This window comes from Pelodiscus sinensis, chromosome 11 (assembly GCF_052426305.1).
Source record: "Pelodiscus sinensis isolate ZL-2025 chromosome 11, ASM5242630v1, whole genome shotgun sequence".
In the NCBI taxonomy this organism is placed as follows: domain Eukaryota; kingdom Metazoa; phylum Chordata; order Testudines; family Trionychidae; genus Pelodiscus; species Pelodiscus sinensis.
In genome coordinates, this window is record NC_143062.1 from 52,889,289 (window position 1) to 52,903,553 (window position 14,265).

General features: G+C 66.9%; 1 protein-coding gene across 4 annotated transcripts in view; it reads right to left on the minus strand.

Annotated features, from left to right (window-relative positions):
• Window positions 1-287: 287 nt before the first annotated feature.
• Window positions 288-14,265, minus strand: part of CPNE9 (copine family member 9) — an 80,488-nt gene continuing 66,510 nt past the window's right edge. For all 4 annotated transcript variants that reach the window (XM_089781340.1, XM_089781341.1, XM_089781343.1 and 1 more), the window contains 3 exons: window positions 4,047-4,104; window positions 3,294-3,367; window positions 288-738 (listed from right to left, as the gene is read on the minus strand). In XM_089781340.1, coding sequence (XP_089637466.1) covers window positions 586-738; window positions 3,294-3,367; window positions 4,047-4,104 — 285 coding nt within the window. In that variant the 3' untranslated portion in view covers window positions 288-585. The remainder of the gene's footprint in view (window positions 739-3,293; window positions 3,368-4,046; window positions 4,105-14,265) is intronic.

The following is a 14,265-nucleotide window of genomic DNA, read 5'->3' on the forward strand; positions in this document are numbered from 1 at the left end:
AGGGGCGATGCCTCGGCCGGGCCTGGGGCGGGAGGGGCGATGCCTCGGCCGGGCCAGGGGCGGGAGGGGCGATGCCTCGGCCGGGCCTGGGGCGGGAGGGGCGATGCCTCGGCCGGGCCCGGGGGTGGGCCAGGCCCCCAAGAGGGAGCGCCTGCACCCACGCCCAGCTGGGGGCTCTAACCTGATGCTGGTGTGTCAGGAGGGAACAGTGGCAGGGGCTGTCAGAAACCCGCTGGCCGTGGAGAGGGACCCCGGGCCCCAGCACAACACAGGACGTGGCACCGGGGCAACTATAAAGCTTTATTGTCAGGATCTGGCCAGCTGACGCCTCAGCCCTGCCTTGCTCCCAGCCCCTGGGCTGCCGGCAGCTGGCGGGGAAGGGAGCCCAGCCACCAGCCAGAGGAAGGGCCTTCCTGGGCCAGGCCATCTCCAGTGATGGAGGGGCAGAGCCAGCCCTGCAGGGCCCTGCAAAGCAGCCTCCAGCGGAAGCAGCTGGGGGAGGCGACGGCAGCGCGGCTCCAGCAGGCACGTGCTAGGGGGGCTCAGGCCTGGGGTCCGACTGGTTGAGGCTACACAGCGGAGGAGCTACTGTGTGTCGGCAGGGCGGGGCTTGATGTCCCGACTCTTCATGTAGGACAGCAGCTGCTCCGGGATCTCGGCCAGCACGTCTTTGGCCAAGCGCGCCATGCTCAGCACTTGGTTCCCAGAGTGATCCACGTAGTCCCGGAATGGCACGAACTGCAACACAGGACAAGCAGCTACCGGGGACAGCACGGGGACCCCAGCGCCCGGCAGCTACCGGGGACAGCGCGGGGACCCCAGCGCCCGGCAGCTACCGGGGACAGCGCGGGGACCCCAGCGCCCGACAGCTACCGGGGACAGCGCGGGGACCCCAGCGCCCGGCAGCTACCGGGGACAGCGCGGGGACCCCAGCGCCCGACAGCTACCGGGGACAGCGCGGGGACCCCAGCGCCCGGCAGCTACCGGGGACAGCGCGGGGACCCCAGCGCCCGGCAGGTACCGGGGACAGCGCGGGGACCCCAGCGCCCGGCAGCTACCGGGGACAGCGCGGGAACCCCAGCGCCCGACAGCTACCGGGGACAGCGCGGGAACCCCAGCGCCCGACAGCTACCGGGGACAGCGCGGGGACCCCAGCGCCCGGCAGCTACCGGGGACAGCGCGGGAACCCCAGCGCCCGGCAGCTACCGGGGACAGCGCGGGAACCCCAGCGCCCGGCAGCTACCGGGGACAGCGCGGGGACCCCAGTGCTTGGCAGCAACCAACGGGAGCAGCGCGGGGACCCCAGTGCTTGGCAGCAACCAACGGGGGCAGCGCGGGAACCCCAGCGCCCGGCAGCTACCGGGGACAGCGCGGGGACCCCAGCGCCCGGCAGCTACCGGGGACAGCGCGGGAACCCCAGCGCCCGACAGGTACCGGGGACAGCGCGGGAACCCCAGCGCCCGACAGGTACCGGGGACAGCGCGGGGACCCGAGCGCCCGGCAGGTACCGGGGACAGCGCGGGGACCCCAGCGCCCGGCAGGTACCGGGGACAGCGCGGGGACCCCAGCGCCCGGCAGGTACCGGGGACAGCGCGGGAACCCCAGCGCCCGGCAGCTACCGGGGACAGCGCGGGATCCCCAGCGCCCGGCAGCTACCGGGGACAGCGCGGGGACCCCAGCGCCCGGCAGCTACCGGGGACAGCGCGGGGACCCCAGCGCCCGGCAGCTACCGGGGACAGCGCGGGAACCCCAGCGCCCGGCAGCTACCGGGGACAGCGCGGGGACCCCAGCGCCCGGCAGCTACCGGGGACAGCGCGGGGACCCCAGCGCCCGGCAGCTACCGGGGACAGCGCGGGGACCCCAGCGCCCAGCAGCTACCGGGGGCAGCGCGGGGACCCCAGCGCCCGGCAGCTACCGGGGACAGCGCGGGAACCCCAGCGCCCGGCAGCTACCGGGGACAGCGCGGGGACCCCAGCGCCCGGCAGCTACCGGGGACAGCGCGGGGACCCCAGCGCCCGGCAGCTACCGGGGACAGCGCGGGGACCCCAGCGCCCGGCAGCTACCGGGGACAGCGCGGGAACCCCAGCGCCCGGCAGCTACCGGGGGCAGCGCGGGGACCCCAGCGCCCGGCAGCTACCGGGGACAGCGCGGGAACCCCAGCGCCCGGCAGCTACCGGGGGCAGCGCGGGGACCCCAGCGCCCGGCAGCTACCGGGGACAGCGCGGGGACCCCAGCGCCCGGCAGCTACCGGGGGCAGCGCGGGGACCCCAGCGCCCGGCAGCTACCGGGGGCAGCGCGGGGACCCCAGCGCCCGGCAGCTACCGGGGGCAGCGCGGGGACCCCAGCGCCCGACAGCTACCGGGGACAGCGCGGGGACCCCAGCGCCCGGCAGCTACCGGGGACAGCGCGGGGACCCCAGCGCCCGGCAGCTACCGGGGACAGCGCGGGAACCCCAGCGCCCGACAGCTACCGGGGACAGCGCGGGGACCCCAGCGCCCGGCAGCTACCGGGGACAGCGCGGGGACCCCAGCGCCCGGCAGCTACCGGGGACAGCGCGGGGACCCCAGCGCCCGGCAGCTACCGGGGACAGCGCGGGGACCCCAGCGCCCGACAGCTACCGGGGGCAGCGCGGGAACCCCAGCGCCCGACAGCTACCGGGGGCAGCGCGGGAACCCCAGCGCCCGACAGCTACCGGGGACAGCGCGGGAACCCCAGCGCCCGGCAGCTACCGGGGACAGCGCGGGAACCCCAGCGCCCGGCAGCTACCGGGGGCAGCGCGGGAACCCCAGCGCCCGACAGCTACCGGGGACAGCGCGGGGACCCCAGTGCTTGGCAGCAACCAACGGGGGCAGCGCGGGAACCCCAGCGCCCGACAGCTACCGGGGACAGCGCGGGGACTCCAGTGCTTGGCAGCAACCAACGGGAGCAGCGCGGGGACCCCAGTGCTTGGCAGCAACCAACGGGGGCAGCGTGGGGACCCCAGCGCCCAGCTGCAGCTACCAGGTGCAGCGCGGAGACCCCAGCACCCGGCTGCAGCTATTGCAGGGAGCTCTGGGGCCACACCCTCAGTTCTTGGGTAAGAGCCATCATGCTCTGGCTCCAGGCAGAGAGAGCACAGGAGCTGCCCTCCTGCCCCATGCCTGCCAGGGACCATGGGATGGGCAGCAGAGGGGCTGCAGTTGCATCTAGGGGCCCAAGGGCCCAAGGTCCTGCCACAGCCCTCATGTCCCTGCACCATGCCGTCCCGAGGGCCATGCTGGGTCAGGGCGGCACAGGGCGCGCGGGCTGGTTACCTGCACAATGTCCCTCTCTGCATAGCGTCCCCGGCAGGAGACCCGCACATCGTCCCCGTCCAGTTCTTCCATGGCTGGGGACAGGGACTGCACTCAGCACTGGCCAGCTGGCCCTCCCCTGTCCCCAGCACCCGTCCCCATGGGCCTGGGCTGGGCCAATCCAGAGCCGCAACACAGTGGGTGCTGCCCGCTTCTCCTGAGTGCACAGCAGACATCCTGTGCCCAGCAGCTGCCCCCGCCTGCCCCCCCCCGCGGCTCTGTGGGGCAGCAGCTCCCTGCCAGCGCTGGACCCGTGGCTGGGGGAGGGCCCTGCGAGGGGGGATGGGATTCACACTGTGTGAGTCCCACTGTCCCGTGCTGCTCTGTGTGACTGTGTGGTGCTGAGCGGCAGATGGGGGTTCTGGGGGGGCCTCCTGAGGGAGGCAGGTACAGAATGGCCCAGGTCCTAGGGAAACGCAGGCAGCCAGTCACGTAGCACCTCGGGCAGGACAGAGGGGGTGGGCGGCCGGGACCGGATGCTGGCGTGAGGGGTCCCGTCCCCTAGAGGGATTGCACTGGCGGCTCCCGGTCCCCGTGCTGGCAACGCTGCGCCGTGTCCCTGGGACCAACAGACCTGCTCCTCTACCTGCCGCCCGAGAGTCCCGCCTGGCTGTGGGTGGGGGGGCGGGGCCCGGGGACTCCGCCACGCTGTGACATGGCTACTGCTAGATGGTCAGCCCTGCACACCCACAATGCACCTGGCACAGAACTCACCATCAAACTCCGCCGGGCCCACTCCCACGATGATGATGGACATGGGCAAGGAAGAGGCCTGCAGGGCAAGGGAGAGAGTTACTGCTGGCGAGCAAGCCAGTCCCGGGCCCGCCGTAGGGGCGTGGGCGCCTCCAGCCGGCTCCCCCATCCCCCGCCAGTCCCTGTCCCGCCGTAGGGGCGCGGGCGCCTCCAGCCGGCTCCCCCATCCCCCGCCAGTCCCGGGCCCGCCGTAGGGGCGTGGGCGCCTCCAGCCGGCTCCCCCATCCCCCGCCAGTCCCTGTCCCGCCGTAGGGGCGCGGGCGCCTCCAGCCGGCTCCCCCATCCCCCGCCAGTCCCGGGCCCGCCGTAGGGGCGCGGGCGCCTCCAGCCGGCTCCCCCATCCCCCGCCAGTCCCGGGCCCGCCGTAGGGGCGCGGGCGCCTCCAGCCGGCTCCCCCATCCCCCGCCAGTCCCGGGCCCGCCGTAGGGGCGTGGGCGCCTCCAGCCGGCTCCCCCATCCCCCGCCAGTCCCTGTCCCGCCGTAGGGGCGCGGGCGCCTCCAGCCGGCTCCCCCATCCCCCGCCAGTCCCGGGCCCGCCGTAGGGGCGTGGGCGCCTCCAGCCGGCTCCCCCATCCCCCGCCAGTCCCTGTCCCGCCGTAGGGGCGTGGGCGCCTCCAGCCGGCTCCCCCATCCCCCGCCAGTCCCGGGCCCGCCGTAGGGGCGCGGGCGCCTCCAGCCGGCTCCCCCATCCCCCGCCAGTCCCGGGCCCGCCGTAGGGGCGTGGGCGCCTCCAGCCGGCTCCCCCATCCCCCGCCAGTCCCTGTCCCGCCGTAGGGGCGCGGGCGCCTCCAGCCGGCTCCCCCATCCCCCGCCAGTCCCTGTCCCGCCGTAGGGGCGCGGGCGCCTCCAGCCGGCTCCCCCCTGCCCCGCCAGTCCCTGTCCCGCCGTAGGGGCGCGGGCGCCTCCAGCCGGCTCCCCCATCCCCCGCCAGTCCCTGTCCCGCCGTAGGGGCGCGGGCGCCTCCAGCCGGCTCCCCCATCCCCCGCCAGTCCCTGTCCCGCCGTAGGGGCGCGGGCGCCTCCAGCCGGCTCCCCCATCCCCCGCCAGTCCCTGTCCCGCCGTAGGGGCGCGGGCGCCTCCAGCCGGCTCCCCCATCCCCCGCCAGTCCCTGTCCCGCCGTAGGGGCGCGGGCGCCTCCAGCCGGCTCCCCCATCCCCCGCCAGTCCCTGTCCCGCCGTAGGGGCGCGGGCGCCTCCAGCCGGCTCCCCCCTGCCCCGCCAGTCCCTGTCCCGCCGTAGGGGCGCGGGCGCCTCCAGCCGGCTCCCCCCTGCCCCGCCAGTCCCTGTCCCGCCGTAGGGGCGCGGGCGCCTCCAGCCGGCTCCCCCCTGCCCCGCCAGTCCCTGTCCCGCCGTAGGGGCGCGGGCGCCTCCAGCCGGCTCCCCCCTGCCCCGCCAGTCCCTGTCCCGCCGTAGGGGCGCGGGCGCCTCCAGCCGGCTCCCCCCTGCCCCGCCAGTCCCTGTCCCGCCGTAGGGGCGCGGGCGCCTCCAGCCGGCTCCCCCCTGCCCCGCCAGTCCCTGTCCCGCCGTAGGGGCGCGGGCGCCTCCAGCCGGCTCCCCCCTGCCCCGCCAGTCCCTGTCCCGCCGTAGGGGCGCGGGCGCCTCCAGCCGGCTCCCCCATCCCCCGCCAGTCCCTGTCCCGCCGTAGGGGCGTGGGCGCCTCCAGCCGGCTCCCCCATCCCCCGCCAGTCCCTGTCCCGCCGTAGGGGCGTGGGCGCCTCCAGCCGGCTCCCCCATCCCCCGCCAGTCCCGGGCCCGCCGCAGGGGCGTGGGCGCCTCCAGCCGGCTCCCCCCTGCCCCGCCAGTCCCTGTCCCGCCGTAGGGGCGTGGGCGCCTCCAGCCGGCTCCCCCATCCCCCGCCAGTCCCTGTCCCACCGTAGGGGCGTGGGCGCCTCCAGCTGGCTCCCCCCCTGCCCCGCCAGTCCCTGTCCCACCGTAGGGGCGTGGGCGCCTCCAGCCGGCTCCCCCCTACCCCGCCAGTCCCTGTCCCGCCGCAGGGTCGCGGGCACCTCCAGCCGGCTCCCCCCTGCCCCGCCAGTCCCTGTCCCGCCGTAGGGGCGTGGGCGCCTCCAGCTGGCTCCCCCCTGCCCTGCCGGTCCCGGGCCCGCCGGCTCCCCCCTGCCCCACCGGTCCCGGGCCCGCCAGCTCCCTCCTGCCCCGCCGGACCCGGGCCCGCCAGCTCCCCCCTGCCCCGCCGGTCCCGGGCCCGCCAGCTCCCTCCTGCCCCGCCGGACCCGGGCCCGCCAGCTCCCTCCTGCCCCACCGGTCCCGGGCCCGCCGCAGGGGGTAGTACCCATCAGCCACGGGCCAGCCAGTGTCCCTTCACATTGCGGCCTTCATCCCCTGGGAATGCAGCCCTTGAGCTCAATCAGCAGCAGCAATCACTGGGGTGGGTGGAGGGCACACAGGGGCCAGGCAAGGGGGGAATGGCCACTCTCTGTGGCCCTGGATCCACGCTGGCTTGGTGTTCACTGGTTGTTGTGTTGCGCTGGGTGTGACCCCTCCTGCTCTGGGCTGGTCTGCAGAGACTGGGTGTGTCCATGTGCGGTGCCCAGCGGGGGATGGGGAGAACAGACTGGGAGCAGGAAAGGGGGGTTCAGGGCCCAGGAGCCCCCCCAGAGGAGGCCGCCTGCGCTCACATTGATCCCATGCTGCGCCGTGTCCCTGGAAACCAATAAAACTTTCTACTCTACTAGCCACCGAGAGTCACATCTGGCTGTGGATGGGGGTGCAGGGTCGGGGTCTCCCCGACTGCTGTCACCGTGGTGTCAGGAGTGGGATGCATTGCACCCCGTGGATGGAGCATCCAGCAGTAAGTGCCTGGGGCACAGAGGAAGGAGGGGGGCTTGCAAGAACCAGGTGCGCTGGAGACAGAGAGATGCAATTCCAGGAACCGGAGGGGCAGGCGGCTTAACCCGAGTGTGGCTGCGGAGAAGCTGTGTCCTCCAGGATGGGGGAGTTATGCTCAAGGAACCTGGCACGCTGAGGGGATCTTCCTGGGAGTCATGGACGGTGAATCCGCACCCCCAGGAACAGCGGGGAGATGGCCTACACCCGACTCCTCAAGGCAGACATCGTGGGGCTGTGCAGGGGGAGGGGCCTGCCCATGGGGAAATCAACCAAAGCCAAAAGAAGAAGACGGGTGGTGAGGGTCAGGGACTCCCTCCTAAGCGGGACTGAGTCGTCCATCTGCCGTCCAGACCTGCAATCTCGAGAAGTGCGCTGCTTGCCGGGAACTCGCATTCAGCATGTGACCGAGATTCTTCTAAAACTGATCAAACCTTCGGATCGCTGCCCCTTCCTGCCTCTGCCATAGGAACTCATGCTACGGCCAAGAATGACCTTGAGCGGGCCGCTGCAGATTATGTAGGGCTGGGAAAAAGGATCAGGGAATTTGAAGCGCAAGTGGTGTTCTTGTCCATCCTTCCGGTTGAAGGAAAAGGTCCGGGTAGGAAAGTGAATTGAGGACGTCAGTGCGAGGTTGCGCAGGTGGTGTCTGTGACGTAGTGGGGGTAATTGCTGGGCTGTGGTGACCCCTGCTGTCTGGAGCAAGACCCAGCAGGGAAAACCTCGCTAGGCAGAGGTAAGGCCAAACTGGTTGAACCAGTGGCCACACACCCCCCATGGAGAGGAACAAAGGAAGGTGGAATGCTGCCCTGACTGCGGGGGCAGGGCTGCAAGGGAATTGAGTTGGTTGGTGGCTGTCTGGGAGGATGGATGAGACAGCCTAGGGAGAGGAGCTGGAGTTTAGGGGCCCAGTCTCCCCCATCTCAAGGGGGCCTGAGGCCTCCTAGCCCAGTTCCTGTAACCAGATTACATCTGTGCTGCGCTGTGCTGGAGGAGCAATAAACCACCCTCAATTCCACTGGCTGGTACAGTCTGTTTGTGCCATTTCGGGGTGCAGGGGACGGGGAACCCCCAACGTGCCGTCACACTGGTGTCAGGAGTGGGATGCACTGCACCCCGTGGATGAAGCTCCCAGCGGCAAGCGACAAGGCGCAGTAGAAGCAAGAGCCCTGGAGCCAGGCGTGCTGGAGACAGAGTGAAGCGGTTCCTGGGAATCGTGGGGCGCTGCAGCACTAGACTGGTGAGTCTGCACCAAGGGGCCCAGCGGGCAGATGGCCTACGCCCGACTCTTGAAGGCAGAGCTGGTGGAGCTGTGCAGAGAGAGGGGCTTGCCTGTGCAGAAAGCAACCAAGGCCCAGCTGATTGCCCAGCTGGAAGAGAATGACCAGCCACGGGGCCAGGATCTTGTCCCCAGGGGAAGCAGCCAGACCCCCCCTGAGAGTGTGTCAGGCTCAGAGAGGGGGAGGAGCGCTGGAACCCACCGGAGAGATGAGACAGCGTCTCCCGGGAGGCCTGCAAGCCGTAGCCCATCTAGGGCAGGGGCCAGCCCAGCGGAGCTGCGGCAGCTGGAGATCCAGCTGCGGATCAGGGAATTGGAAGTAAAGGACCGAGAGAGGGAGCGCCAAGATCGAGAGAAGGAGCGCCAAGATCGAGAGAGGCAGCGGCAGCATGAGCTGGCCATGGCAGAGCGGAGAACCGGCGGGGCACCGGCTGCGCCAAGTGCGGATGGGCCCCAGGGTCCCAGGACTGCCAGACGCTTGGAGAGGCTCGTGGTGGCCCAACTGAAGGACATGGGTGACATAGACGGGTTCCTCAGTGCCTTTGAGAGGGCCTGTGGACTGCAACGGGTCCCCCCAGCTGACTGGCTGCAGGAGCTCATCCCCGCACTGAGCCAGGAGGCGGCCGGAGTGCTCAGCCAGCTGGAGGACCTACAGCCAGGGGATTACAACCGAGTCAAGGAGGCCCTGCTGCACAAGTTCGGGCTGACCCCCGAGATGTACAGGAAGAAGTTCCGGGGGGTACAGAAAGGGCCACGGGAGACCTATGTGGACCTGGCCTCCCGCCTGGCGCAATACTGCCGCAAGTGGGTGTCTGGAGTCGGAGCCCAGACCGCAGAGGAGCTGCTCAAGCTGGTCATGATGGAGCAGTTCTATGAAGCGTGCCCACCCAAACTGAGGCTCTGGCTCAAGGACCGGAGACCAGAGAACCCCCAGGAGGCCGGGAGACTGGCGGATGAGTTCACGGAGAGCCGGTCCGGGTGTGAACGGGAGTCCCGGAGAGAGAGGGAACCGCGCAGAGACCGGATCTCGGCTGAGCGACGGAGGGAGTCAACTACGGGGCGAGACCAAGGAACAGGTCGTCTGCGCCCCAGAGAACTAGCCAGGGCCTGGACAGAGACAGCCCAAAGCCTAACTTGCCATCGCTGTGGGCAAAAAGGCCACAAGAGGGCTCAGTGCACCAGGTCCCAGGACCGGGGACTTTCCAGGGTTAACTGGCTGGGGCGGGAGGAAGGGCAGGCTGCCCCAGAGGCAGGGGCTGGCAGGCAAACCTCAGCTCAGAGAGAGGGGAAGGATGCTCAGTGCACCTCCCCTGGGAGGTCTGATTCTCAGGAGGCGGATTTCTCCGTGTACCGGGTGGGGGCAGGACGGCCCCTGCGGAGCGAGTGCCTCATACCCCTGGAGGTGGATGGTAGGAAGGTGACGGGCTTCTGGGACACGGGGGCGGAGGTGACTCTGGCCCGATCCGACATAGTGGCCCCGGAGCGGATACTACCCCACGCGCAGCTGACCCTGAAGGGCATAGACGGGTCCCCGTTTAAGGTGCCTGTAGCCAGGGTGCATCTGAAATGGGGGGCCAAGGAGGGCCTCAAGGAAGTGGGGGTGCACCCGCACTTGCCCACCGAGGTGCTGATGGAGAATGACCTAGAGGAGTGGCCCCATGAATCCCAGCTGGCTCTAGTCACTACCCGGAGCCAGAGCCAGCGGGGGGCTGACAACGTGGGCCCAGGGAAGGACTCCTGGCAGCGTCCTCAGGGTCCCATCCCAGTGGACACGGGGTCCAGCCAGGCTGGGACTCCGGACCTAGGCAGAGGTGGGGGACAGGTCCCGATCCCTGCCTCAGCAGCTGAATTCCAGGCTGAGGTGCAGGCAGACCCCTCCTTGCAGAGGCTGAGGGACCAGGCTGGCCTCCGTGCAGCTCAGCCCCGGGGGAGAGGTGGCCAGGAGAGATTCCTGCGGGAGCGTGGGCTCCTGTTCCGTGAGTGGCTCCCCCCCAGGAAGGCGAGGGCATGGGGTGTCCAGCGGCAGCTGGTCGTACCCCGAAAGTATCGCCTCGAGCTGCTGTATTTGGCCCACGATGTCCCCGTTGGGGGCCACCGGGGGATCCGGAGCACCCGGCTGAAGCTGCTCCAGCACTTCTATTGGCCGGGAATCTTTACAGCCGTGCAGCGGTACTGCCGGTCCTGTGACTCCTGCCAGAGGGGCGGGAAGGCCCAAGACAGGAGGAAAGCGGCTTGGGAGTCTCTACCCCAGATAGACCCTCTGGGCTTGCTGAGAGAGTTATGGGAGGGGAAGTCCTCCCTGGATGGAGCTTCGGGGGTGGAAGCCGCCCTGGCTGTCCAGAGAAGGCTCGCTGGGCTCATGGCCCCGGCCCGAGAGACCCTGGCCAGAGATCAAGGCCAGCGGAAGGGTGGGAGTGACCCCCGAGGACAGGCCTGGGCCAGTCGCCCTGGAGCGGGACGGCGAGTGGACAGAGGGAAGCCAGCTCATGTGGGGCCTGGCCACGGTCGGCCTGAGTCAAGGGGAGCACCCATGTCCCCAGGGCGGGTTCCCACGCAGAGGACCCGAACTTCCCTAGGTCACGAGCGGAGTGACCCTGCTCAGTTCGCTCTCGGAGGGGGGAGAACTGTGACGTAGTGGGGGTAATTGCTGGGCTGTGGTGACCCCTGCTGTCTGGAGCAAGACCCAGCAGGGAAAACCTCGCTAGGCAGAGGTAAGGCCAAACTGGTTGAACCAGTGGCCACACACCCCCCATGGAGAGGAACAAAGGAAGGTGGAATGCTGCCCTGACTGCGGGGGCAGGGCTGCAAGGGAATTGAGTTGGTTGGTGGCTGTCTGGGAGGATGGATGAGACAGCCTAGGGAGAGGAGCTGGAGTTTAGGGGCCCAGTCTCCCCCATCTCAAGGGGGCCTGAGGCCTCCTAGCCCAGTTCCTGTAACCAGATTACATCTGTGCTGCGCTGTGCTGGAGGAGCAATAAACCACCCTCAATTCCACTGGCTGGTACAGTCTGTTTGTGCCATTTCGGGGTGCAGGGGACGGGGAACCCCCAACGTGCCGTCACAGTGTCGCAGAGAGGGCTTTGGTTTCTCCGACCATGGGACTCTGTTCCGGGCACAAGGAGTGTTAGGAAGAGATGGGATCCACCTAACCAAGAGAGGAAAGAGCATCTCCGCGGGCAGGCTGGCAAACCTCCTGGGGAGGCTTTAAACTAGGTTCATTGGGGGACGGAGACCAAAGCCCTGAGGTAAGTGGAGAAGTCAGATTCTGGGAAGAAACACAAGGAGGAAGGAGCAACAATGGAGAAGGTCGGGCAATCAACTGGCTATCTAAGGTGTTTGTACACAAATGCGAGAAGCCTGGGAAACAAAGAGGAAGAATTAGAAGCCCTGCCCAGTCAAAGAATTATGATTTGATTGGAATAATGGCGACTTGGTGGGATGACTCCCATGACTGGAGCATGTCATGGAAGGGTATAGACTGTTCAGGAAGAACAGGCGGGGAGAAAATGAGGAAGAGTTCCACTGTGTGTAAGAGAGCACTATGATTGCTCGGAGCTCCAGTCTATAGAGGGAGAAAAACCTCTTGAGAGTCTTTGGGTTAAATTTGGAGGTGGAAGCAACAGGGGTGATGTTGTGGTTGGTGTCTGCTATAGACCACCGGATCAGGTGCATGAGGTAAATGAGGCTTTCTTTGGACAACTGAGGGTACGTCTACACTACAGCGCTAGTTCGAACTAACTTAGTTCGAATTAGTTAATTCGAACTAAGCTAGTTCGAACTAACGCATCTAGAACTAAAAACTAGTTCGAACTAGCGTTTTGCTAGTTCGAACTAGTAAGTCCACATTGAGTGGACTCTGAACAGGGCTTAATGATGGCCGGAAGCAGTGCCGGCAGGGCATAAAAGGAGGACTTAGAGCATGGAGATACTGTCTCAGGCTAGCCGAGGGCTGCGCTTAAAGGGTCCCGACCCCCACCCCGGACACACAGTTCTAAGGGGTGCCCCGCTTGCAAAGAAGTTCTGGCTTGGAGTGCCCTGAGTGCCCACACTGGGCACATCACACCACTCGGCCATCAGCCCGGCTGCACTTGCCGCAGGCTGCCATCTGGGGAGAGGGAGTAATTGGGGGGCTGCAGGAGAGCTTCCACCCCCAGAAGCCCGCAGAGCCAGCCCAGTCCTCCCCATCGGGGGCTCGTACCCCATTCCTCCCTCACCTCCTTCCACTTACCCTTCCTTAGCCCCCCTTCTTCTTGATGTACAAAATAAAGATAACGTTTCTTCCAACATTGACTCTGTCTTTATTGAAAAAAACTGGGGGAGACTGGGAAAAGGAGGTGGGAGAGGGGAAGAGAAAGGCTGGGAGAGGGGAGGGCAACTAACATGATCAGGGGTTGGGAACAGGTCCCAGATGAAGAGAGGCTACAGAGACTGGGACTGTTCAGCTTAGAAAAGAGGAGACGGAGGGGGGACAGGATAGAAGTCTGTAAAAGCAGGGGTTGGGTGGAGAGGGTGCATTCAGAAAAGTTCTTCCTGAGATCCCATAAAGAAGGACTAGAGGACACCAAAGGAAAGGAATGGGTAGCAGGCTTGAAACTAGTAAGAGAAAGTTGTTGTTCTTGACAAAGCAAATAGTTAACCTGTGGAACTCCTTGCTGCAGGAGGCTGTGAAGGCTACAACTAGAACAGAGTTTAAAGGGAAGTGAGATCAAGTCATGGAGGTTGGGTCCATGGAGTCCTATTAGCCAGAGGGTAGGAGTGGTGTCCCTGCCCAAAGTTTGTGGAAGGCTGGAGAGGGATGGCACGAGACAAATGGCTTGGTCATTGTCTTCGGTCCATCCCCTCCAGGGTCCCTAGGGTTGGCCGCTGTGGGCAGACAGGCTACTGGGCTAGATGGACCTTTGGTCTGACCCAGGACGGCCATTGTAAGCTCAGGGCTCAGTGTCGGGGGTCTCAGTGGACCCCCTTGATTTTCATGCACACCTGGTCCTGGGTGGCCAGGCTGGCAGCTCTCCTGCCCTAGACGGCCACTTTCCTGTGCCTAGTGCGGAGATCATGGACGAGGTCCACGATGTCCGCACTAGCCCAGGAAGGTGCCCGCCTCTTGCGGTCCAGGGCAAGCTCCCGGGAGCCGCCAGCCTGGTCCCGGCAAGAGGGGGTGGGCTGGGGGGCATCGGGTGGGTGGCTCTGTGCCGTGCCAGGTGCAGGGTCTGCTAGCTGGGTGCTGGCAGGCTTGCACCTGGCACGGGCACCGTAGCCAGCCCGTGCCCCTTTAAGGGGTCCGGGGCCGGGAGGGGGGCATAGAGTTTCCCTGGTGTTGGCCAGAGTGGCCACCAGGGAAACCTGGGGAGGGCTAGCCTCCCACTAGTTCGAACTAAAGGGCTACACAGCCCTTAGTTCGAACTAGCTAGTTCGAACTAGGCGTTAGTCCTCGTAAAATGAGGTTTACCTAGTTCGAACTAAGCGCTCCGCTAGTTCGATTCAAATTCGAACTAGCGGAGCGCTAGTGTAGCGCATAGGAAAGTTAGTTCGAACTAACGTCCGTTAGTTCGAACTAACTTTCTAGTGTAGACATACCCTGAGAGAAGCTTCCAGATCGCAGGCCCTGGTTCTCGTTGGGGACTTTAATCACCCTGACATCTGTTGGGAAACCAATACAGCAGTACACAGGCAATCCAGGAAGTTTTTGGAGAATGTTGGGGATAACTTCCTGGTACAGGTGCTGAAGGAACCGACCGGGGCCAGGAGGAACTAATAGGGGAAGTAGAGGTGGGTGACAACCTGGGAAGCAGTGATCATGAGATGGTAGATTTCAGGATCCTGAACAAAGGAAGAAAGGAGAGCAGCAAAATACACACCCTGGACTTCAGAAGAGCAGACTTTGATTCCCTCCAAGATCTGATGGGCAGAATCCCCTGGGATATTAACATGAAAGGGAAAGGAGTCCAGGAGAGCTGGCAGTATTTTAAAGAAGCCTTATTGAAGGCACAGGAAGAAACCATCCTGATGTGCGGTAAGAAAAGTAAATATAGTAGGCGACCAGATTGGCTTACTGGGGAAAT